Source organism: Sinocyclocheilus grahami, unplaced genomic scaffold (genome assembly GCF_001515645.1).
Source record: "Sinocyclocheilus grahami isolate Dianchi unplaced genomic scaffold, SAMN03320097.WGS_v1.1 scaffold1198.1, whole genome shotgun sequence".
Classification (NCBI taxonomy): domain Eukaryota; kingdom Metazoa; phylum Chordata; class Actinopteri; order Cypriniformes; family Cyprinidae; genus Sinocyclocheilus; species Sinocyclocheilus grahami.
The window spans coordinates 41,190-67,882 of record NW_015506377.1 but is presented as its reverse complement, the minus strand read 5'-3'; the positions used below and the strand labels follow the sequence as shown (position 1 = coordinate 67,882).

Below are 26,693 nucleotides of genomic sequence, written 5' to 3'. Positions count from 1 at the left end.
ATGTAGGAAATAGCGAATGAGGGTATAGGGGGCGATTTCGGACACAGCCAGGGAGATTTGGGTGCAGGAGATCACATTAAAAGGGTGACTAAGCACAGTAAAAAGGGCACAGGGTAGAATATTGATTACTTTTTTAAGGGAAGCAGGGGTTTTAAGCAGGATTTGATGTATGATGTGTGGTGTGTGTCTGTGGATATTAATGTGAGGGGTGAGTGATGTGTAAGTTTCAGTGGGAAAAGGGAATAGAACACCTATTAGCTGATCCACACTCCGGAGCAGAAGGGGGCGGTAATGCACCAATAAGCTGGATGCCAACCTCCGTTAAACTGGAAAGAAGAAGAAGAGTTTACGGTGGGACGAGTCTCGCGATAGAAGGAATCACGGAGAAACATGGCAGCGCTGTATGAAGGATACACGTTGTGTGGAGTTGGAACAGTGCAAAATTCCTCTAATATAGGGATTCTGGGAGTTGAACAGGGCAGAGATATCGACCATGTTCTCGTCACTGACTCTTCGAGATTTATTACCGTTTATAAGGTAAAAGGAGTTAGATATAAATACTGTCTAATGAGAACCTGTCGCACGCGGTACTACAGCGTGTAACGTTAAAAACGTTTTAAACGTTTTAAAGTGCTAAAATCACACAGTCACACTCCAGGAATTTCTCCAGCAGCATCATATGCTATTAATACATTTTGTATTTACTGTTTATTTATTTGTATTACTGTTTAACTGTTTTCTGATGACTAGGTGTCTGATCAGAGGCCTACGGGCAGTTGGTCAGTGAAACGGGGACAGATGATCTCTTGCCCCGCTGTGTTTAACACGCAGTCCCAGGAATATGTGGTCGTTACAGATGACAAGGTAAGAAGACAGACATGATGTTCCCCATAAGACTGATTCAATTTCACATGTTAAGAACTTGATCTAGGAATGCTTTTTGTGTTGTAGGTCGTCAGAGTTTGGAATAAAGATGATGTCAACTTGGAAAAGGCTTTTAAAGCAACAGTAAGTAAAGTTACATTTCTTAAGGTTTGAATTTGATGCATGGTTGCTGCAGTTGAACTGGTTACTTGTCAATCAGCAGAAGCTTGTTGTCTAAACCTACAATGTGGTTTTGAGTCTCAATTATTTTACAATTATTTCAGGGCTCCAGACTCCTACTTCCAACTGGTCGCTCTTTTGCGACTAACTTTCTCAGTTGGTTGCATGAGCACATGATTTGGTCACTCTTTTTTTTTTCTCTCTCTTTTTTATTTTTTTGCTACAACATGGGATAATCAGTGCTTGCTGATGAACTTTTATCATAGTTTATAGTTGTATGTAAAAGAAAGTGGTTAACATTCAACCTGTTCTTTTTCATCAGTAGTATTATTTGTGATTTGAATTTTGTGAACGGGTGTTTCTCTTTTGCTATGTTATAAGCCGCGGGCTATGGATGTTTTTACTTTAGAATTCACAATATTTTAAGGTTTTACAAGAAAAGATAATTGTTTAGGGTCTTAATGAAAAGTCTGTAACATAGTAGTGCTGGACAATAATATGTAGCGCGATATAATTTTTTTCAATAACGGTGATATGATTTTTAAACACATTTCCGATATTTCGATATACATTACCAGTGTTTCCCATACATTGATTTATTTGTGGCGTTTGACTTCGTTGAATAAACATGAGCACTGCACGTTTCAAAATCAAAACGCATCGCAGGTGTTTTATATGAATGTATCTCTGAAGGCAACCGACTGTCTTCAGAATAGTTTAGATGGCATTTTTATCTGATAAAGTACCGTTCATGTTTACTGGAGAAACCGTTAGTTCCACCGCTCTCACAGCGCCTCCTGCTGGCAGTCAATCAGTTTGCATTTTCAATAATAAACCCATTTCCAGCAACATGCTTTTGTTGTTGCTCTATTTTTTTTGTTTTCTGAAGCAACTCGGAGCATGTTTCATACTAGTTATCCCAGCTGAACTGCACTTTGACCCACCTCTTCCAATCCGAGCCAGGGATGGCTAAACGAACTGCGCCCGAACGTGGCCTGCCTTGAAAAATATCGGTATCGTATCGAAAACAAAATAAGTGGTATCGCCCATCCTTAGCACAGAGCAATCACACTAGTCAATCCAACCAGGCTTTGGGGGTCAAACACGCTCTGGCATGGCTCAAAAGGCCTAGTGTGAGTGCACCCGTAAATGTGAAAGAAGTTAATGTGCCTTCTAAAAATCTTAGCAATTCAGACAGTAGTATTTATGTTTTAAATTAATTAGGGATGCTCCGATCAGGATTTTTGCAGCCAATACTGAGTACCGATTTCTTGTCATGGTGATCGGCCGATGCCGATTCTGGTGCTTCAAGCTTTATATAGACTGTTTCATCACCCGAAGTTAACTTCCAGTCTGTTTGTTTGTTTATCAATCTGGCTATGGTGCTTCCTACAAACGCAGTTAAAGTTAAGGTGATGAGTAGACTGAAATTGGTCTCAGGTGGTTGTGCTGTGGGATGTTTCCCATACATTTATTTATGTGGCGCTCGCCACAATATCAAAACTGACAGATTTTCCAAAAGGCTTCGTTGAATAAACATGCTGTACTGCACCTTTAAAAATCAAAACGAGGTGTGGGTGATTTTATATCACTGTATTTCTGAAGGAAGACTCTCTTTAGAAAATTTTCGATGTCATTTTCATTTAATCTTGCATTTTATATGCCTGATAAAGCAGCGTTTGTGAGCTCAGCGCTGCTTTGTGTACAGACATTACCGGGGAAACATCTGTTTCTCCCACTTTAAAGAACCTCCTGCTGGCAGAGAATTAATTAGCATTTTCAGTAAGTCCGTCTGATTTAGGCAGCAAACTTATTTAGCTTTTCCTATATCCACGGGTGCTGTGGATAATCCGCGGGTCGGGTAATAAAAAATGCATTCTGATTATTTGCGGGTGGATAAAAGAAATCAAATTATGCAAATATTAACTACATTTTTTTTAAATAAATTTTTTTCATGAGGCAGATGATTTTGTGTGTATGTTCGTTCGCTTGAATGGGAAGTTGCAGTGACAGAAACGGTGACATTCCAGATAAAGTTTGAAAGGAGTAAAGCCTGTGTTAATGCTATTGAGTAGGCTAATATGGCCAAAGAAGATATTTTGTTTTATAAATAAATGTTAATTTAAGAGCAGCCCACGATCAGCGTATTATGTTACCGTTATCCCTTACGGCTCTCACAAGGTTTTGTTCCTTCCTCCACACTGTGACACCTCACAAAAGACTATTTTTAGCCAAGCAGCACGGAGAGGCGTGTCAGAAACGTGCCGCGACTGGCTGATAAACACAAGCACTGACTAGAGCGGCCGCGATCAGCTCCAGTTCCCATGGATCCGTAATGCGCCGCAGATGTGTGCAGTGAGGCGCAGATCAGCTCTAACGTCACTGAATCTGCTGTTAAAAATGAACCATCCATTCATCATATCATCATGCAAAATATACACGACAAATAGCAACTTTTTAATTTTTTTCCCCAAACGTCATAGCATTTCCACACCGGTGATGACATGACTGCGGCGCCAAATCATTTATGTCCCCACGCATCATGTACGTCGTCACGCATTGACTAATTAGACGCACTGACTAATCTTTAAATAAACCAGTGCCTTTTTGTCTCAAGATAAACACCAGTAATGTTTTTTCTAAGGCACATTTATAAAAAAATTACTTGAATGTCCTAATTAAACTATGGCCTAATCCTGGCTTGGTCTAAACCTTGCCTGTGAAACTGGGCTTATGCTTGACTCAACCCTTTTCTAAAAAATGGTTTAAAGGCTGAAATGCCATTTTATACGATTTTTTTTGTTTTTGCAAACACCTGTATCTAAACTGTAAATCGTGGCATTTTATGGCTTAATATGTTATTATACAGTCATGGCCAAAAGTTTTGGCAGTGACATAAATTGTGTTTTGCAAAGTTTGGTGCTTAAGCTGTTGTGGTGTTCATTCACGTTGTTTCTAGATTGTGTAGAGTGATCAGATAATAAATAATTACTAAAAGCTTAATTGGGCAAAAAATGAACTTTTCACAAAAAACTAATATTACTGTTTTTTGATCCTGACACAAAATTACCAGCTAACATTAATTGACTAATCATATCAGCAGCACACGTGAAAGTGTGAATGAATACTAGTCAGGTAAAATCACTATCATACTAATTAGACTGTAAGAGCAGACTGATTGCTATAAAAGGAGGGAAGAAGCGCTTCCCATCATGGTGTTCTTGATAGCAATGGTTACCTCCAAAGAAACACGTGCAGCCATCGTCGCTTTGCATCAAAATGGCCTCACATGCAAGGAAATTGCTGCAAAGTATATTGCACCTGAAAGAACCATCATCAAGAACTTCAAGGAGAGAGGTTCGACTGCAGTGAAGAAGTCTTCAGGACGTCCCAGAGTGTCCAGCAAGCAAGTAGAGTCAGCTACGGAATCGTGTCACCACCAGTGACTGAAATTCGGCAGGAAGTACAAGGATTGGACAGCAGAAGACTGGTGCAAAGTTATTTTCTCTGATGTAGCTCCCTTCCAACTGTTTGAGACATCTGGAAAATCGATTGCTCGGAGAAGAAAAGGTGAACACTACCATGAGTCCTGTGACATGCCAACAGTGAAGCATCCTGAGACCATCCATGTGTGGGGTTGCTTTTCAACAAAGGGAGTGGGCTCTCTCATAATTCTGCCCCAAAACACTGCCATGAATAAAGAATGGTATCAAAATGTCCTGCAGTGACTTCTTCCAACGATCCATGAGCAATTTGGTGGTGATCCGTGTATTTTCCAGCATGATCGAGCACCATGTCACAAAGCAAGAGTGATAAAGAAGTGGCTTGAAGATCATTACATTGAAATTTTGGATCCGTGGCCAGGCAACTCCCCGGTTCTCAATCCCATAAACAACCTGTGGTCAGTCCTCAAAAGGCAGGTGGACAAGCAGAAGCCCACAAATTGTGATCAACTCTGAGAACTAATAAGGCAAGAATGGATCGCCATCAGTCAGGATTTGGCACAGAAGCTAATATCCAGCATGCCAGAGCGAATTGCAGAGATTATAAAGAACAAGGGTCAACACTGTAAATATTGACTCATTATATTTTTTTGCCAATAAACACCTTTAAAATTTATATGCTTATAATTGTTTTTCAGTATACCATAGAAACATGTGGGAAAATCTACAAATACTGAAGCAGCAAACTTTGCAAAACACAAAATTTATAAAATTTAAACACTTATACGGTGTTCATTTTACTTGTGCAGCTCGTAAAAAGGGTCATAAATTGCTTTAAATTAATTTTTTTAAATTCTGCAGATACCCTGTAAATGGTGAAATAAAATTTCTTTAAGAGTTAGGGGGTGTGCCTGAAGCATGAATCCTTATAAGGAAAAACACAATTCTTAACACCGTGTCTACACCGGATGCGAGCAATAAAATGTTATAGAAACACTGATCTATAATCGAGATTTATTATATATAGATCAGTCTATAAAACTCTTTATAATCAGTGATGCTGTCTACACTGGATGCGGCGCAACATGACAAATCCCCGACAGTAAACTGCTGCCACGTTCTATTTATGATGTGCTGACACAAATTTCAGATGATTTTCAACGGTCGCTTTGTCGCGTCCAGTGTAGACAGACTTTAGCTGATGTGGCACGGCGTGACGCGTCTGGTGTAGACACGGTGTAACGGTTGCCTGTTACATTACAGTACAGTAAAAATGATTTGCAGATTCTCAGTACCACTGACATACAATCTTGTAAAATGTGTGGCAAGGACTGCCGCTCCATAGTATAAACAGAGTATGTGCGATCGCGAATCTCGAAAGTGAATAAAAGCGATCGTGCATTCTAAAGCACAATGCCTGTTTAAATGCCAGGTATGATAGCGGCTCCCTGATGCCGAAATATATATGTAGTTTAGGCCTGGACGATAAAACGGTATCGATATTTATCGACGGTACACCTTCTTCGATATCGATGATAAATTTTTCAATATAGCGCACGATATAGGCACGTACTATGAGTGATGCATACAGCACACAAACACGAACACATGCTGAAATGAGTGCTGTGCCTGCCTGTGATGAGGAGATTGTGAATGAATATTAGTCTAAAATAAATATTTGCATTTGAATGTTAGGTGTGCATCAGGGAGCATCATCAGTGGCGCGCGAGATGTGGTCATGATGTAAGTGACGTTATTGCATTTTAATGTTTTGTTAGTCTAGCCCACAAGATGCTCCGCTGCTGCCTTATTCATTCAAAATATTAGAGAAATATAGAAGCTTAATGCGGAGAAGATCTTGAATGGGTTAAAACCGAAACCAAGCCATTCACACAGAATGCATATTCAGCACATTTTTTAGACTGACAAATATGACTGCTGCACTCGTGTCTCACAGAAGAGATATATAGAAAGCCATGCAAAGTTAAAACAGTTTAAACTTTTAGAAAACGCATCACAAATTTGTGGAGGTTTATTCCTTTTCACTGCGTCTCATATGTTTTTAAATGCGGTCTGCGCTTCGGCTCTTTGGATTAAGCAATGCATAAATACATGATGCTGTTTTGTTCATAATTGTTTATGCAATTTATGAAATTATATTTGATTATTAATTTAGACGTAATGCACATTTTTATAGTTACTTCCTTGTGTTGACAATTTAAATTCGCTGCATTATTATTTTTGCTCATTGCGCCCTCCTGTGGTCTCGGGAGACAATTGGACCTATACAATAAAGACCTATTTAATCTGCATATAAAACATTAGAAATTAGATATTTGTTTAATTTTTATTGTTTGATTGTTAAAACAAAAAAAGTGTTGTTTGTCTCAATAAATTGTTAATTATAAATATAGTGGTTAAATTTAAACTTTTTTTTTTTCTATTGTTTTTTGTTTTAAAAAAGGCTATATAAAAAGTCAATAATTATCGATACCAAACGATGGCATCGTCTATCGGCCCAGCCCTAGTTTAAACCATACTTTACAATCCGAATTTTATAGATTTGACCAATTCATTCTAATTGACGTGGAAACGTGTGACTTTTATTCTGACTGTTACTAGTCCGATTACAGTTTTGCATGTATTCAAACTGCACGAGCCAGGGTTCAAAGTCCAAAGTGCGAGGAAAATCTGCACTGAAATTGTTACTTGTCAGTTGCTCAGTAACATTTTAATGAATTTTTACAAGGCGTGTGACAAAGCGATACGTGCAACAAACGTTTTACCAAATTCATAATGAAAATTTAGAAATCTGCTGTCAACAAAAAGAAGCACTGAGGTCTTCCTGCGGGTTTTTGCCAAAATAAAAGCTGAGAAAAAGCAAGAACTCAGTCAACATTAATAAATGTTATTGTAATTTCTAAATCAGATTTCTTACAGATTACTAAGGTCAGTGTAAACACAGCTAATATATTTGGCCATCTTATAGAGGAAAAATATGAAAGGTCAGGTATTATTTAGCTACTCACTCAGGTGGTGTTCAAGTGGTATGATGATTTTTAGGGATGCACCGAAATAAATGTTCTTTGCCGAAGCCGAACAAAATGAAACACTGGGCCGAAGGCCGAATACCAAACACGGTTTTTCACATTTTCCCCCCATTTTGCTATTTTTTTTTCACCATTGCATAAATTAAATAGCCAAAATGTGCTTTCAAAATGTTTACTTAACACTGAAAATTTTTTAACATTCTAGCAGACATTATATCAATATAATACAATTTAACTTAAAATTAATAAGTTAGTAAAACAAAAGTTTTTGGCCATTTTTGAGACCCCCTTCTTGAATCAGGCATGTATTTTTTACTGTACAAATAAATGCAGCCTTGCTGAGCAGAATAGACTTCTTTTAAAGCATTAGAAAATATTACAGATCTGAACACTGTGTGAATGCTATAATAAATGTATTAATAGAACTGTTGTTATTATTATTATTATCATTATTGTCTTTTTAATTTAATTTTACAGAACAACAGTAGAAATTACAATAATATTTATTAATGTTGACTGAGTTCTTGCTTTTTCTCAGCTTTTATTTTGGCAAAAACCCGCAGGAAGACCTCAGTGCTTCTTTTTGTTGACAGCAGATTTCTAAATTATTTTCATTACGAATTTGGTAAAACGTTTGTTGCACGTATCGCCTTGTCACATGCCTTGTAAAAATTCATTAAAATGTTACTGAGCAACTGACAAGTAACACGATTTCAGTGCAGATTTTCCTCGCACTTTGGACTTTGAACCCTGGCACCGCGAGCTCGTGCAGTTTGAATACATGCAATTCACGCGTGTATTAGAAAACACAATGTTCTGCCGTTTATTTAATTGTTTAAGGGCATTTCGCGATTTAAGTCATCATACAGTAACCAGCAACAACCACCCTTTCCACTTCTCATCGGAGACATGCGATGCAATACTAAACAGTCTCTCGCTGTCGGTGTTTGTAATGATTTTTGCGTCTGTCTCGGACACTTTTAAATGCTTCAACACTGCAGACATATTTGCGCTCCTCTGTTTAATCCCGTCACATGATTGTTCGGTACAATTTATTTGGTCTTTTCACTTTTTTTTGTGCTATTTTCAGCCGAATAATTTCCGTTGCCGAACATTCGGTGCATTCCTAATAATTTTCTTTTTGTAACACAAAATGAGAAATTTAAGAAAATGTCCTGCTTGTGCTTATTTAATGACACTGAATGTGACCAGTGACCACCTTCAAGCTTAAAGTATTATAAAATACTCCCAAGTGACCCATGCTGTATATTCCATGTGTTCTGAAGGCACCATAAGGTTAGGTAATAAGCAACCCAGAATTTGGTTTGAAAACAACACTAGGGCTGCGTTTACACTGGCATAAAAATCAGATTTTTGATGTCGGATTCAAGTCGTGTCTTAAGTGTATTATAAATAGGCAGTCCAAAAAATTATATGGTTAAAAGATTGGATCTGTTAATCAAGCCTTGCAGTGTGTAAACAGCCTGGGGGGGAGTAAATAGTCTGTTACTTTATATTGCGCTTTATACAATACAAACTCTTATAAAGCAGCTTTACAGTAATAAACGGGAAAATTAAAAAATCGGCATTAAAAACTTCAAATATGAGACGCATTCAAATTCTAGCAGGTCTAAAAAGACGATTGTTATTAATCAGCTCAAGTCAGTTTTGGTTAAGATTAATAACTGTAAAGTTCATCAATTATGGATCAAGTTCAATTCATCTGTAACCAGCTTTATAGAAGACAAAGGTGTCATTCAGCTCCAGTGTTCATTTTGACAGCAGATTTTGATTTAGTTGTAGTAATAGTCTTTGAACTAAAATGCCATTTAGTTTTAGTCATGTATTAGTTATCTGAATTGTTTTAGTCTTAGTCTAGTTTTAGTCAACTAAATATCACAAGACTTTTTAGTCGACTAAATCTACAGTAGATTTAGTCAACTAAAATCTAATGGGTTTAGTTACAGTGTAATGCATTTATTAAGCATTTCTCTAAAATTTCCAAACTCATTATGGAGAAAACATCTGGTAATATGAATGATTTGAACATACAATCAATGTAGACACATTTAAGTGCTTTGACACGAAACGTGTCTTTGTCTCAAAATTAAATAAAACCTCTTTTCATAAAGAAACAAGAACATGGTCCTCTTTTGAAATGCCAAATAAAATACCAATGGTTATATAAAATGCATTCTTTATAACAATTTCCATACAACATCCATCCTTCATTCTTTCAAGCATACATATAAATTAAAATTGGATTAATCCTTATTAGGGCTACTAAAGTGATTCATTCAAGAGCAGTGATTTTTTTTCTTTTCTTCTTTTGTTGATTCATTAAGAATAAGGACACAGACAACAGCAGCTAAATTAGTCTGTTGTCCCTTTAAAACTGAATGCACATGGATTCAATATACTGGTGCACACATCCGATATTCTCCCAACAGTTTACATTCAATTAAGACGTAACCGGCTGTGTTTGTCAATACTTGTCAAAACTGACAATTTGAGATAATTTTGTGTTTTCTCTCCGTTAAGAGAGAACTGGATTCAGTAATCGTGCACTGTTTGAGAGGTGCTTTTGTGCAGGATTCGGCTGTGTGAACCGAATTAAGTGCTCTTTCACGTCACAATTATCAAATTTATCCATGTCTGCACTTTCTTACTCCCAGGCGCTGGCATTTTTTATGTTTTATGAGACGTGCAGCAAGTGTATGTAAGCTTATGATCAGAGAGTTAGCCTACAATTCAAATGTGTGCATCTACCCTCCTTTCCATGCAGGAGATTCATTGTGACTGGATCTCTGTCCAGATGTCCCTCCCTAACATTTTCGTCTAGTTTTAATTCATTGACAAATGTCAATAGATTTTTGTGATTGTTTTTGTCATTCAGAAAGAGTTATTTTATCATCTTGCTTTCATCTGTGAAAAAATGTTGTTGACACATCATGACATTATTAGTCAACGAAATTAACAGTTCAGCTCTAATCAGTTCAGTGTTTCAGTCGATGTTGCAGAATTGGTCAGTTATGAATCTAATTCAGATGGCTCTACAGTTTTTTGTTTTTGTCAAACTTTGTGGTTACTCATTCTTAGAAAATTCACAGAAAATGGCAATTTGAGACCTCATAATTCTATACGTGTCTTTTTTTTTTTTTTTGAGACCTCATAATTATTCAACACGTGTTTTATTTCATCAAATTTCAATCTTTTTTTTTTTTTTAAATTAGCCAAATTTAGTGACTTCTGGTTGAGTTGTGTTATTTGACTACTGAGGTGTGCCTTAGACCCTGTTATTTGATTTCTCTAGGAAAAAGCTGTTTTGGTCAGGCAAATGATTGACATTTACACTGCAAAATCAATGTGGCTACTTGCATTTTTGAACACCTCCAAATGTTGAAGTGGACTATTTCAAAAACATTTTGGACTCCAATTATACCATTTCAAATAAATTGTCGGAAACTGATGTTAATGCCAAGTGTAACATTTGAACTTTAGTATCTAAGATGTTTTTTTGGACTTTTTTCAGGTTTCAGCTGATGTTCTCAGAGTGCTGTCAGCTACTGACTCTGAGCCGGTGGTGCTGTTTTGTTGTGGGGCTGTCAGGTTCCTGGACTTACTGCTTGCTTCACCACAACAGCCCATAGAGCATGTTTTGGCAGAGGATGAGATTATCAGGTCAGAGATCACAGACTTCTGACTATAACATCCTTTTTAAGTATGGCTTTATATTATTAAATTGAGTTCTGAAAACTTACTGGCTGGGGTTTTCAGTTGGTGAGTCATAGCCTATAAATAGGTTTGTTCTGATGGGGCTGTGAACAGCAGGCACAAAACTATTAAATTCAAGATGAGAAAAACAACTAACCAAGTCATTGTGTATATTCAGGATGTGTAGCAACTCATAATGTAAAAACTGCACATAATGTAAAAACTGCACATAACTTAAAGGGAAGGGGAAAACTTTTTTTTTTTAAAGTAGGGCTGAGAGATATGGCCAAATATATTATCACAAAGTTGTTAATATCGGTCAATTTCGATAATTAGCATGATAAATGTCATATTTATTTATTTCAAGTATAAAAGCAGATTTTTGATTCCGAGTGGAAGATGGTGAAACCATAGTTTTCTCATCAGACTGCTCTTTCACAAATTAATAGTACATGTTTTGTCTTTTAGAAAATCACGCATTGCACCTCACTACCATGGTTAATAGTAGGGGTGGGAATCACCAGAAGCCTCACGATACGATATTATCATGATGCTTGTACAAAAACTTGTACAAAAAAGTTGTGCAGACCCTTCAGCAATTGGGGCATTTGAAAGTAAATTACTGTGAAATTTAAATTAAATAAAACATGTAGTCTTACATCTAGAGATGCACCGAAATGAAAATTCTGGGCCAAAACGGCAACCGTTTCTATTATGTAATTTTGTAAGACTTTTTAAATTTAACTAGATTTTAATGATACTGAATTTAAAATAACACAAGCCAATAAAATAACCACACATTTACTGAAAGTAACAAAATAAAACTGGACAGAATTTATATTCATATTGGTAACACTTTACAATAAGGTTCATTAGTTAACATTAACTATAGTTAAAGGGGTCATATGATGCAATTTCAATTTTTCCTTTCTCTTTGGAGTGTTACAAGCTCTTGGTGCATAAAGAAGATCTGTAAAGTTGCAAAGACTAAAGACTCAAATCCAAGAGATATTCTTTATAAAAGTTAAGACTTGTCCATGCCCTCCTAAAACGCCTCGTTTAAACACGCCCCACATGTCTACGTCACTGTGTGGGAAGATTTAGCCCAAATGTTCACGCAAAGAAAGAAGGTGTAACTTTTATTCTCGCTGTAGTATTGTTGCCGCCACCACCATGTTGTGGATACGCTGTGTGTTTCATTGTGAAAGCGAAACTACTTTGTTTGGCCTTCCAAAATAGGACATAATGTTTCTATAAAGTGGGGCAGTTCCAACTTTGCAAGGACAGTCTGGCGCTTCTGACTCACGTAAGTACGTTTTTTATATTTAAAGAATTTGCCACTGATGATTCAAACGCGAGTTTGAGCAGTGTAGAGTAGCGCTTATTGTAATTTCTCCGATCACAAATGCAGACATGATTTTATGTTTACGCGGCGCAATATGCAATGCAAACTGTAAAAACACAGTATAAGTCATTACAATCAGTAATTATGTCCCCACTGGATGCAACAAATGCCTCGCTTGTAATGGGTTTTATTGGTTTTGTCTCGTCGCGCCGGGACACATGGAAACCATAGACTGTATGATGGAAACACAGTATGGTAAGGGGCGTAACATTTGTCACACGCTTGAGGTATTCAGCCAATCACAACACACTGGATAGCTGGCCAATCAGAGCACACCTCGCTTTTCAGACCAATGAGCTTTGTAAAAATCGACGCATTTCAGAAAGGCGGGGCATAGAGGAGAAACAATAATGTACATTATGTGGAAAACAATGTGTTTTTTGAACCTTAAACCGCATAAACATGTTGCATTACACCAAATGCACAAAATAATGTTCTTTTTAGCAACATCATATGACCCCTTTAATGAATTGCAACATTTACTAATGTATTATTAAAATCAACAGTTGTGCTTGTTAACAGTTACTGCACTCTGAATTAACATGAACTAACAGTGAATAACTGTATTCTCATTAATTAACATTAAGAAAGATTAATAAATACTGTAATGTTTTGTTAATTGTTCGTTCATGATAGTTAATACATTAACTAATGTAACCTAATTGAAATGTTACCTTAATATTAAATATCAATATTATTTTTATTCACTTCTATGTAACAGAATCAGATATAAGTTTTTTTTTTAATTATCTAAATAATGTATAGTCCTACAAAGCTATTATTATCAGAGCATATGAGCAGAGCATTGCGTCACTGAAGGTAGCATCATTTTAGCAGCGTTGCCCAGTACAGCTGAACTAGCCTACACCATGTTACAGCACAGTAGCGCTACTGCAAACCGGAACAAGTATACTGCATAGAAATTTCCTGTCAGTGCGTTATTTGAGCGGACTTTGCTTTTCCGTTGAGCATGAGCGGTGCACGAGCGGAACGCACATTCATAGATCGGAATACTGAGCAGAACGCACATTCATAGATCGGAATACTGAGCGGAGCGTCAAACCGCGCAGTGACGAGGAGAGTGAAACATGCACGCTGATCACTGAAGGGCAGGGCGCGACGCGGCGCGCCATATATATTATTATTATTATATGTAGCCTATATTTTCGGTGCATCCCTACTTGCATCCCCTCCTTGTTTACAAATCCGAAGTAAGTCCATACATCCGATTTAAACGCGGATGGGGCTTTCCTGATAACTTTACGCTTTCCTGATAACTTTCTGCGATGCCGCCTTTTTATTTTACTAACTTACTGCATGCTGAAGGTGACCCAGCTGACCTCACCAGAAATAAACTCAACACCACCATCTAGTGGATTGTAAAAAATAATAATTTTATTATTCTACCAAATAGTATAATAAAAGATCGATACTTGGTGTCCGTGTATCCATACAGTATTGCCGATACAGTATTGCCGCAGAAAATATTGCGATACTATGCTGTATCGATTTTTCCCCCACCCCTAGTTAAAAGTAACTATTGTTTTTATGGCATTTAAGAAAATGCACAGAAACAGCTAATATTAATAACAAAAATGCTTTATTTCCCATAACTCCTTTTATACATTTAATTTTTACATTAATAAAATAGTCTAATTCGATTGAATATCCCACATTTCTGCCAAAATAACCTACAAGTTAGTGTTCCTACAGTAAATCCATGGTAAGTGTTGGTGATTTGTGGATTAAAATGTGTTCTAACTAGATTGTTGAATTGTAACAATGTTTGCCCTGTTTTCCACAGCATTGTTGAGAATGTCAGTGCTGTTACATCTGGCTTTAAATTAGTTTATATCACTGAGACATTTGTGGTTTGTATCAGAACTCTGTGCCTAGCTTGAATGCTTTTCACTGGATCTCACAGCACTGTTTAGTGGACGTGAGATGGTTAGAGAGTAAATGCATTTGCTTGGTGTTTTGGGCCGAGCTGTTATAGTCTTTGTGGCATGGTTCAAACAAGTAGCGCTTTTTTGTTCTGCTTTTGGTGTGTTTGCTGTTTAATGTTTCCCATACGCAACAGAAATGGCAACACTTATCTGTTAGGTAAATTGGTATTGGCACCAGTGTGACTGTCTGCAACATGCATGTGCAGTATTGTGTGCATGGTGTGTAAACATTTATCGATCGAAAGACATTTATCAATCTTTTGCTATAATTATATCAAGGAAAATTGTCGTGATAATTACTGTTATTTTTTTATCACCCAACCCTACATCAAAGGCAGTGCATCCTATCAGACTCTACGGTGTTGGACCTTATCCTCAGAACAAACAAAACAATACAAGGCAAACAAAATCTGATCCTGGCTGAACAGACACTGAGACTTTGGCTTCTCTATCACCATCTGTACTTAAACAATTTCCACATTACTGTTCTTGTAGATCTTTTAGTGGAGTGTTTCTATCAATTGTGCTTTAGCACTGCTCTTTTTGCACAGTCGAATCTGATGGTTTGAGAAATCCCTGTGATTACTGGTGGTCACAATGTCAGAGCAGATATGTCATGTTGCAAAAAAAGGTTGCAATGATATAAGCCTGGAATTTCCTGTAGATTTACCATAGTGAATCGGGGTAAGACAAAAACACAATTTTGAGCACATTAGGGCTGTGATGGTCGCCGTGACAACCGCGTCTATTGCCACCGGCAGTAGTGCACGTGACGTCGCACAATCTATAACAAGCAACCCACTGCTTACAGGTGCATCTCAATAAATTAGAATGTCGTGGAAAAGTTCGTTTATTTCAGTAATTCAACTCAAATTGTGAAACTCGTGTATTAAATTCAGTGCACACAGACTGAACTAGTTTAAGTCTTTGGTTCTTTTAATTGTGATGATTTTGGCTCACATTTAACAAAAACCCACCAATTCACTATCTCAACAAATTAGAATATGGTGACATGCCAATCAGCTAATCAACTCAAAACACCTGCAAAGGTTTCCTGAGCCTTCAAAATGGTCTCCCAGTTTGGTTCACTAGGCTACACAATCATGGGGAAGACTGCTGATCTGACAGTTGTCCAGAAGACAATCATTGACACCCTTCACAAGGACCACGCTGCCAAAAGCACCAAAAGTTGGTTAAATGACCATGGTGTTGGTGTGCTTGACTGGCCAGCAAACTCACCAGACCTGAACCCCATAGAGAATCTTAATTATTTTTGGTCTCATTACCGCTAAAATATCTTCAGTCTGACGGACCTAATGACTTTACAATCATTGGACAGACCCGCGGTAATTACTGCGTCATCAGAGAGAATTGCAGTAAGTTAGCAGAACACAGAATACAAGCTCCCGCTGAGGCTCACTCTGTTTGTCTCGAGACTTCAGAACAAACGAGCGTGATGGCACACATAAACTCAGAAGAAACACACTGAGGTAAAAATTCAAAATGTTTAGTTTATTCATAACATGATCTAGTTAAATAACACCATGACAAGTGAGCTATTTTACTCAATATTCTCACGATGCAAAAAAAACATTCAAAACACCTACAGAGTGCACGCATTACGTGAAGTCTAGTGCACGTGCGCATTTGCAGTGCGCTCTGCCTGATCACTGCATGATTCAGTCTATTAAAATACATTCAGAATGATCATAAATTCAAGACATGGGTCGCAGAAAATAATGTATATTTATACTCAAGTTCACACGGAAGAGTGCCTTTTTTTCTCCAAAAATTACCATATACAAATGTGATATTGATTTTTTTTTTACAACAGTTCGATAAACTAGAAGTTTTATTAAGAGACTTACGTTTTAGACACCCTATTGCCTGTTTTTGCACCATTTCGCCAACAAAAATAATTCCAAAGAAAGCCACAGCGCTGTTTTACGTCTCTGAGTAACATGATGGCGTTTTGTTCCCGAATGAATCACTCGTTTAAATGATTCGGTTCAATCGCAATGACTCACTTAACAGTGACTTACTGCCACCTACTGGCAGTTTTAATTTCACATTTAAAGTATCTTTTCATTTTTTTTATTTCAAATATCAGTATTAAATAGGCCTTTGTAAATGTAAATATGCAGATTTAAGTATGTAAAAGCTGATAGAACACTGATGAAAATTTTGCTTCAGAATAAATTGTTTACTCCACCAAAAATCTCAGTGATGCAGTTATTTTATGGGGAAATTTTGTATGGAATATTGTCTGCTGACATGAAAAGTTCACTGTATATCATAGTAATAAATACAATTTATTACAGCATTGATATTTTGTTTTCTTTTTAATTTATGCACATTAAATATTACATATATGTATGTAATAAAATGTGTAATTCCATTACAGGTTTAGGTCTTAAATTTCATATAAGGTGGTATTAAAAAGGTCTTAAAGTCTTAAATTTAACTTGTTCAAGTCTGCAGAAACCCTGTGTCAAAATGCAGATGAGCTGAAGCCCACTGTCAAAGAAACCTGGGCTTCCAACCACCTCAGCAGTGCCACAAACTGATCACCTCCATGCCACGCCGAATTGAGGCCGTAATTAAAGCAAAAGGAGCCCCTACCAAGTATTGAGTACATGTACAGTAAATTAACATACTTTCCAGAAGGCCAACAATTCACTAAAAATGTTTTTTTATTGGTCTTATGAAGTATTCTAATTTGTTGAGATAGTGAATTGGTGGGTTTTTGTTAAATGTGAGCCAAAATAATCACAATTAAAAGAACCAAAGACTTAAACTACTTCAGTCTGTGTGCATTTAATTTATTTAATACACGAGTTTCACAATTTGAGTTGAATTACTGAAATAAATGAACTTTTCCATGACATGCTAATTGATTGAGATGCACCTGTATATACAGTCAGAAATCTTCTGGTTTTCAGAACCTTCACACAGAGATCAGTCATTAGTCAGGTGGCTACACAGCATTTGACTATTTGAAACGCATTAAAATGCACAAATTCACCAGTTTTTTGTCACCTGAACCTCTGTCACCTAATATATTTACTTGAAGTACACCTGAAATTTAAAAAAATATATATTTTAATAATGAAGTAGGCCTATCACATTTGCAAATTCATTGGTTCTGTGACACTTTCTTTAATGATCACATGACATGCAGGTAAACAAATATAATATTAAATTTTTCAGTAAGTGTTTTATTTTGTTCATTTTAAAATTGTTAAACTTAACATTTTTATGATTTAATTAATAATTCGCTTTTCATTAAACGCATAAATCCCCTGCAGTTCCTTCACAAACCCAGTTTGGGAAACCTTGACGTAATATAGTGTTTAATGCATGTTGGTGATGACAACAAATGGAATATATTTTGTTACACTTTGTATTTTTATACCAATATTGTACAAGATTATCTTATTTTAAATCAATGTGGAAAAACAAGTTAGGTTGAAAGTAATCTAATTTACCTAAAATGTGGATTACGTTACTAACTACAATTTTTGTCATGTCATTTGGAATTAGTAACGGATTACATTTATTTATATATATATATATATATTTATGTATATAATATTATATTTATATTTATGTATATATATAAAAATAAAACCCCACCCAAACCACTGTGGGAATTCTCACTCCAAGTTGAACTCAAAAGTTGGCAGCCCTGAGTTTCATATATAATTTTTATATATATAATTAATATAAATTATATATATACTACAACACTGCGCCACCGACGGTAGTTGGTCCATTACCACCGCGGTGGTAAAAATCTGCCACCATCACAGCCCTAGAACACATATTTATTTGCAGTTTTAAATATGGGTTCTCTTTACAACAGTGGCATGGTTTGTGCAGTGTATTGTTGTTTTGAAGTTAATTCTAACTATTTTAATACTGCATTCGCTCACTACTTGACATTCAGTGCTCATTTATGCCAAGATGTTTAAATTAAGTGTAAGATTCTTGTTTATTCCCTTTCACAGGTGGAGCACTATCGTTAAGGCAGAGCACCAGCTTGTCATTTTGTTCAGCACAGAACAGGTTTTTTTCTGAAGTCTCTTCGAATCTTGGTGGATGTTTGTACTATCAGTGCATAATGAATGAAACCTAATAAACCAGCTATAAACTTTTTTTTATTTTTTTTATTTTATTTATTTTTAGAGAGGAGAGCACTGCCTGTATATTCAGAGATTTGACCCCAACACTCTTGTGAAACACAGATTTGAGACTGAACCTGGTCTCTCTGCACCTATTAGCTTCTCTGCCACATGCAGGGGTAGTAACATACACCTGTTGTACTTATGTAAGTCTCTTTTTATTCATTTTATCATCAGACCCAAATTACAGTTTTGTACTACTAACAACCCAATTACTCTGCATTATTTCAGATTTGAATGGCAGTGTGTATGAGAGTGTGTTGCCACTCAGAAGGTCATCTACAGGAGCTGAAGGTGTCCTGGCTCTATCTCGCTCCCTATGTCTCAGTCTTCCTCTTGGGGAAGAAAAACTGATGTCTGGTGCTGTTGTTGTGCTTGATGAGGCTCATGTAGCTGTGGTTGGATTCCCCCACCCATCTGCTGGACCTTGTAAAGGTGATTCTTCATCCTCAAACCAAATAATCCATTCTGTTCGCTAGGGGTGTGCAGCATTATTGCAGACAATATATATCTTGATTGTTGTTTTAACAATATTCAAGCTGTCATTATGGACTAGGTCACTTACTTTGCCACAAAACAATAAAAAAAAATGCTTTAAGAGAGTCCATGCAGTCACTGCATGATGTATCCTAGTTTGACAGGCAAAGGTGCATGTGCATTGGCGAGTATATGAAACGTACCAGTTGGCTGATGAAAACCTTCATCATTTAAAAAAATGATTAATCGAAAAAACTTTTTTTTTGCCCAGCCCTACTTAGTGTGATTTAGCACATTGCAAAGGCTGTGATTTTAATTATATAGTCGGATGTATGACGTGTGGCATTGTGTTCTTTTAAAAAGGAGCAGCTTATGATCTGGTGATTTCAGTCTCTGAGCAGCTCGTTTAGTAGTAAATGCTGCTCCATGCAAACTCCATCTCTGCAAGGTCTGTGAGTTTGGGTCATGTATAATGTACTTTTGAAAATCCATCGTGTGCCAACAGTCTTTCCAAATGTATTTTTTCCAAAGAGATTTTATACATCTGCAGTCAACAAAAAATAAGCTTTAATGTTGCCTTGTGTTTTCCCACCCAAAGACAGTATTTTGAATTCAGTGTTTCAATGTTATTTTTCCCCCATTAATTATTGCTTACTAATATACTATATGAATTAATAACATTAACTAGGGCTGTGTATCACCAGCAAAGTCACGGTACGATATGTATCCCGATATAGAGGCCACGATACATATCATGGTACAACACTGCACTGAATTTCACCTCAGCAGAATTTAAAGTCCCTCTGTTGTCAAATATTTTATCCCTTGAAACTTATCTTTGATCATCAAAATGACATTTAAATGTTTTTTCTTGTGAAAATTTTCTCATGCCTTAAAATAGCTTGAATGTAACTTACACCCTTGCCTCATTTACTATACGCTGATCTATGAATATGCAAATTAGTCCCACCTCCACCCAGTCACACCAGCCACCGCCTCACTGAACTGTAGTAAATGCAAAACAATGGCATACATGGATAATGACTGATAAAACTAGGCTTTTACTAGTGGACAACTACAGTGAATACTGTAACATTCGTTAAAGTTACTTACTTGACGATGTTGTGTCCTAAAATGTCTTGAAGACTCGAATGCAGCCGTTTGTGATTCTTAATTCGCGCCCGCGAGCATACGCGTGTGAAGTGCTGATGCCAATGCGGGAGAGGTGGGTCTGACTCAGGCTACTTTTACACTGTTGCCACGGGTTATAATGCAAGTTAGCGGTTCTAAATTCACATTAAACCACGGCTTCATGGGTTTTTTGCTCTAATTTATTTTTGGTTTTGTGCTGGTATTGGTATATTTTGCATGCTAGTGATGGGAATCTATCCCTTGACGTGATTTGTTATTGGATTGTGACGTAGCAAACCGAAGGCTGTTTCAAACCGCATTTCTGTGACTGCCTTTGGGAAACTACAGTTTTAAGGAGAAAATCTCAGCAATAAGCATTGGCCGATTACCGGTTTCAAGGTATACCGTGATTTGAAAATTTCACTGTTTCAAAACCACTAATATTTTCCGTTATACCGTTCCTGCAGTATGCGCTGTTTTCATGTCTCCTCAAAGACTGAAAGTGTAGGAATCCCTCAGGTTGAGTGCAGTCAGTGTAGAGAATAACATGACCCTCCTCCTCCTGTTGGTGTGAGCGTGGTCAGTCACGTGTGTGTGTAGGATGGCCGAAGGAGCTTCCCCTGGAACTCATGTGATCGGCAACCGGCTGTTTTTTGTCTTATTGCAACTCGTCTCTCTTCTGGACTTACACAAACTGCGTTGCAATGCAATCATTTTACAAAATGTAATTTATGTGAAAATATGAAATCTGTAAACGCCCGTTAACACAGGCCAGAGACCCTGAAGACGGACGCACAGAAAAATACTGTAGCAGGCAGATCACTCACTGCTCATGATGCACAAACTGTTGGAAGAAAATCCTCAATGTTGATTTGGGGTTTTATATGAATGTGTTTCTGAGGGTAACTGACTGTCTTCAGAAAAGTTTACATGGTATTTTCTTTTCATCTCGTCTCTGTATAGTTCATAATAAAGCAGTGTTTCAGCGCAGTGCTGCTATGTTTACAGCGGTAACCAAGGAAGCACTGTATCTGATGTTCCAGAAGAGCCTCCTGCTGTCAGAGAGTGAATCTGCGTCTCATTCAGAGCTCCTGCTTTTTGCTTAGTTCATGCATGTAGTATAATCACAAAGCTAGTCAGAACATTCTGTTTTTGCTTCAAATTGGGATATTATAAAATCAAATTATGAAATTATACAGGTGCATCTCAATGAATTAGAATGTCGTGGAAAAGTTCGTTTATTTCAGTTAAAGATGTCAGTCTTTATTTTTCTTCTTTTTAGGAAACAAATCAAAGAAAAAATAAACATTCTTCTGTTCCTAATATTCTGTATGTTGCTCAAAAACAAAATATAATTATATAATTTTTTTTTTTTTAACCCAGTCATTTAAAAATGACACATTTTAGAGCTGTAACGACAATATCGTGATACAGTGAAACCATGATATTTTTGCTTAAGGTTATCATACCGTCAAAATCTTATACCGGCCCATGCCTATTCAGCAATGGTGTTGATTAATGGATTGGCACATGGTTTGTCTAAAAGCATATTAAAAACACCACATAGACAAATAAACAACATTAAAAAAAAACTTGATTTTCACTACAGGGGGACTTTAATAAAACAGCTGTTTATTAAACACTGCATACTATAGGGCCATTGCTAACTATATGCATTATGAAGGTTCTCCATAACTATACCACAGTACAATATAGGTAATGGCATATGTTTCATGTTTATTTTGGGCACTCCCCACCAGGTACAATATTCTGATTGTTTGCATCTTGTTTTTAAGCCCATAAATAATAATATACTCATTCTAATACATTTATATTGTAATGTCCTCATACTAATATATAAAAAAAATAATCTTAACATTGCTGGTAGGTTAGCATTGTACAAATTAACGCACTCTCTACATTTAAAAATAAAAATTAGAAGAGTTCTAAATTTATTAGATTTGGTGGCCGTTGTCTTTCCGTCCTCATTGTACTTTTTGTGGCCTTAAATATGATACAATTAAATTTAAGACTTTTTAAGGACCAGCGGAAAAGGCATGCTGACATTGAGATGGGAAAAAAAAAACCTGGAAAAATAAAAGAAAATATAATAAACTGCTTTAAATTTTTCAGGTACAGTACAGGTATCCTTAAATGCAGCATTTAAGTAAGAAATGTACTAATCAAATGAAAAAAATTAAAATGCATATTAATCGTATGAATAATAAATTCTACTTATTCTCATATTAGGTTACTGTACTAGAACTACATACTGCACAGATCAGTTACACATGCGATTTCTTTCCCAGATGTTTACATTCGATTGAGACAAAACCAACTGTGTTTATGAAAACCATGGGTGTTTTTGACAGTTAAAAAGATAAACGCTAAAGAGTGTAGTTTAGCCCCCGCTGGGATGTGCACGCTCGTAGCCTGTGTCAAAAAGTTTCAACTGGCAAGGCGCAGAGCCGTATCTCTCTTACACAGTTTGGAAGCGGTTGAAATTAAAGTAAACGAGTGTACATTGTGAGCGAACAATTTGTAGATATCTGCCAGAAGAAGCAGCCACTATGAACAGCTGATTTGTACAGAAACATCTGATGGCCAGACTACATTGGAATTCGCAAATGGAAAAATCAAGTGAGCCCGGGCCGATTTGTGTTCACCGCACGTTTTTAGCGAACCGTTCCTTTAGCCGAAAGCGAACTGTACTCAGACCACCTCCCGAGATGGTCTCGGTTTGGTTAGCTTCTGAGGGGTCTGAGATCGTTTGGAGTGTTCACATATGGGCCAAAAATCACGCGAACTGCGCTCAGACCCCTGAAAAGGACCAAGTGTGAAAACACCTTAAAGGAATTAAAGCCACAGCTTCACTGTTAAAGGGGTCCTATTATGCTTTCACTTTTTGATTTTTAGTCAGTTTGTAGTGTGTATGTTTGAGCATAAAAAAAGATATACAAAGTTACAAATCTCAAAGACCACTCCAAAGGGAGATAGAAAAATCCCTTTTCAAGAACTACAACAAATGACTCGTTTGGACTACAGCGTTAATATCTGGGTTTTTGTGATGTCACAAAATGGCCAATTAGAATATCATTCAAATAATTCCTGCCTACGGAAATTTGAATGGTTGGGGGGTGGGGAGGGGCGTGTTTAGAACAGTTGGTTGAGTGCATCAGACAAGATGATAGCGAAGAAGTGCTTCATGTTTTGTAATACATAAAGTAATTCATAAATAACTATTCAAATTGACAGCAATGCATATTTACAGTACCTTCTGAATTTTTTAAATAAACATAATACATATTACCGTTGCACTTATCTGTACTTGGTAAATACAGTTATTTTTCAAGGGGTGGGGGGATGCCCGAAGCGTGAATCCGTATTCAGAAAGGCACAGAAAACAAATAACGGTTGCCTGTTACATTACAGTACATAAAATTTCACTTACCGCATAAACAGAGTAAGTAGGAGAGATGACTGAGGACGATGACAAATGATTTGTAGATTCTGAGCACCACTGATAAATCATCTAATCTTGTCAAATGTGTGGTAAGTAGTTAGTACTGCTGCTCCATAGTATAAACAGAGTACGTGCGATCGCAAATCTCGAAAGTGAAAGTGAAACTAAAAAGCGATTGTGCACTCCAAAGCAGTTTCAATGCCAGGCATAATAGCGGCTCACAGATGCCCACAATTTATATAGGCCTACAGTATAATTACCCAATGATATAACTATGAGAGAAAGTATTGAAATATATATTTTCCTCCCATCTCGTATTTATTCCATTTAAGGGTTTGGGTTCTGTATACATGTTGTTTTCTTAACGAAAACGGTATTTGGATGCAGCGGATTGCAGGGGGTATGGGGGTGGGGGGTCACGATGCCGCCTCAACATCGTGATGTCTGTCAGCCATCGGCGATAGACAATGCCATTGTCTATCGGCCCAACCCTAGTCACCACTCTAATATGTCTTGCAATATCCGTGCATGCAAAGGTTCTGCGCGATCCTCTTGTTCAATATTTTCGGGGTCTGAAACCGGAAACCTCAAATTGATATGGTAATATTGACACTAGGCATGGGCCGGTATGAGATTTTGACGGTATGATAACCTTAAGCAAAAATATCACAGTTTCACGGTATTGTCCTTACAGCTCTAAAATGTGTTATTTTTAAATGACTGGGTAAAAAAAAAAACTTTTTCCCGCTGAGCACAATATATTTTGCTTTTGAGCAACATACAGAATATTAGGAACAGTAGAATTTGTTTTTTTCCTTTGATTTGTTTCCTAAAAAAGAAAAATAAAGACTGACATTTATTTAACTTAAATCTGTAATTACAGTTATTTAATTTGTTATATAATTCATATAATTTATATAATTTCATATCCTTTAGTTATATAATTTCATATACATAATTTGATTTAATAATAATCCAATTTGAAGTAAAAACAGACTACAATAGTTAATGACAACTAGTTACGATAGTTCTGACTAGCTTTGTGAAATTATACTACCTGCCTGAACGAAACAAACAGCAGAAGCTCTGAATGAGACACATATTCACTCTGACAGCAGGAGGCGTTTCTGGAACACCAGATAGTGTTCCCTTGGTTACTGCTGTAAACAAAGCAGCGCTGCCTGAAACACTGCTTTAATATTAACTATACAGAGACGAGATTAAAAGAAAATACCACGTAAACTTTTCTGAAGACAGTCAGTTCCCCTCAGAAACGCATTCATATAAACCCCCAAATCAGTATTGAGGGTTTTCTTCCAATAGTTTGTGCATCATGAACAGTGAGTGATCTGCCTGCTACAGTATTTTTCTCTTTGCGTCAGTCTTCAGGATCTCTGGTGCGTTCGTCTTCAGCGTCTCGGGCCTGTGTTAAAGATTGCATTGCAACGCAGTTTGTGCAAGTTCAGAACAGAGACGAGTTGCAATAAGAGAAAAAAAAACGTCCGGTTGCCGATCACGTAAGTTCCAGGGGCAGCTTCTTAAGTTCGGCCATCCTACACACATGTGACTGACCGCTCGCTCGAACCAACAGGAGTTGTGTTACTCTCTACACTGCACTCAACCTGAGGGATTCTTACACGTTCAGTCTTTGAGGAGACATGAAAAACGGCGCATACAACAATAGAACGGTATAACGGAAAATATTAGTGGTTTTGAAACCGTGAATTTTTCAAACCGTGGTATACCTTGAAACCGGTAATCGACCCATGCCTAATTGACACCATCCTTAAATATACCGGAGCGGACTGAATTTGCTGCTTTGGCAAGGAGCGGTGCAGTACTGAAACACCGTCTAAGCTGTTCACCAATCACAACGCACTGGGACAGCTAACAAATCACAACACATTTTTTTTTTTGGAAGGTGGGCCTTCATCAAACCCAGAACTAATCGAGCCGTTTGTGCCAAGCTAGGGAGAAAGGTATTGTAATGTAAATTATGTGAAAAATATTGCGTTTTTTTGAACCACCAAGCATGAGAGCATGTTCTAGTACACCCCCAAAACAAAATCAAGACTTTGTAAAAGAGCAAAATAGGACCCCTTTAATAGAGAAACTCTCTCTCTTAAATGAACACTTGATGAATTACACTTTTCTGAGAATAGAATATTGAAGTGGAGGTCGCTAAACTGCAACCTTATGAGTTTTCAGAAAGCAAGCGCATTTATCCACAGTGGAGAGAGTGCGCGTGCACACATGGTTGCCAGGTTGACAAAGATAAGTAACACACTTGGTAGATATTTCCATATTGCACCAAGTGGGAAGCTCTGTTTTGGGGATTACGTCTCTTTATATCAGGCAACCCCAGTTGTGTTCCTCTGTGGCCAGATTAAACCTTGTTGTAGCCTTTATATTATGCTCTATTCATTTATTTTTTAGAATCCTCACACTTTTCTACTCCATTATAAACAGTGTTCTTGTATTCAAATTAAGCACGGCCCATTGCTGCGTACGTGCCACAATATTGATAGAGACAGCTGTATCGATACTCGTATCTTCAAATCTCTGTGACGATACATTGTCGTATTGATGTATCAAACACCGCACTAATATTAACAAATGTGAGCTAGTGCAATGTAAGGCTTTCACAAACACAAAACTAGTGCACACCCCTATGCTTCCCCATTAATTACTGCTTACCAATGATATACTTTATGAATTAATAACATATTAACAAATGTGAGCTAGAGCAATGAAAGTCTTTCACAAACACAAGACTAGTGCACACCCCTACATTTCACATTCTCATGAATGACTTTATTTTTAACTTCTCTCCACC

The 26,693-nt window shown here is 37.0% G+C and overlaps 1 protein-coding gene across 2 annotated transcripts in view; it reads left to right on the top strand.

Annotated features, from left to right (window-relative positions):
* The first annotated feature begins 338 nt into the window (after nt 1-338).
* LOC107567930 (nucleolar protein 11-like) overlaps nt 339-26,693 on the top strand; it is a 59,017-nt gene continuing 32,662 nt past the window's right edge. For both annotated transcript variants that reach the window (XM_016253732.1, XM_016253731.1), the window contains exons 1-7: nt 339-537; nt 751-864; nt 952-1,008; nt 11,070-11,218; nt 18,613-18,670; nt 18,791-18,932; nt 19,018-19,221. In XM_016253732.1, coding sequence (XP_016109218.1) covers nt 391-537; nt 751-864; nt 952-1,008; nt 11,070-11,218; nt 18,613-18,670; nt 18,791-18,932; nt 19,018-19,221 — 871 coding nt within the window. In that variant the 5' untranslated portion in view covers nt 339-390. The remainder of the gene's footprint in view (nt 538-750; nt 865-951; nt 1,009-11,069; nt 11,219-18,612; nt 18,671-18,790; nt 18,933-19,017; nt 19,222-26,693) is intronic.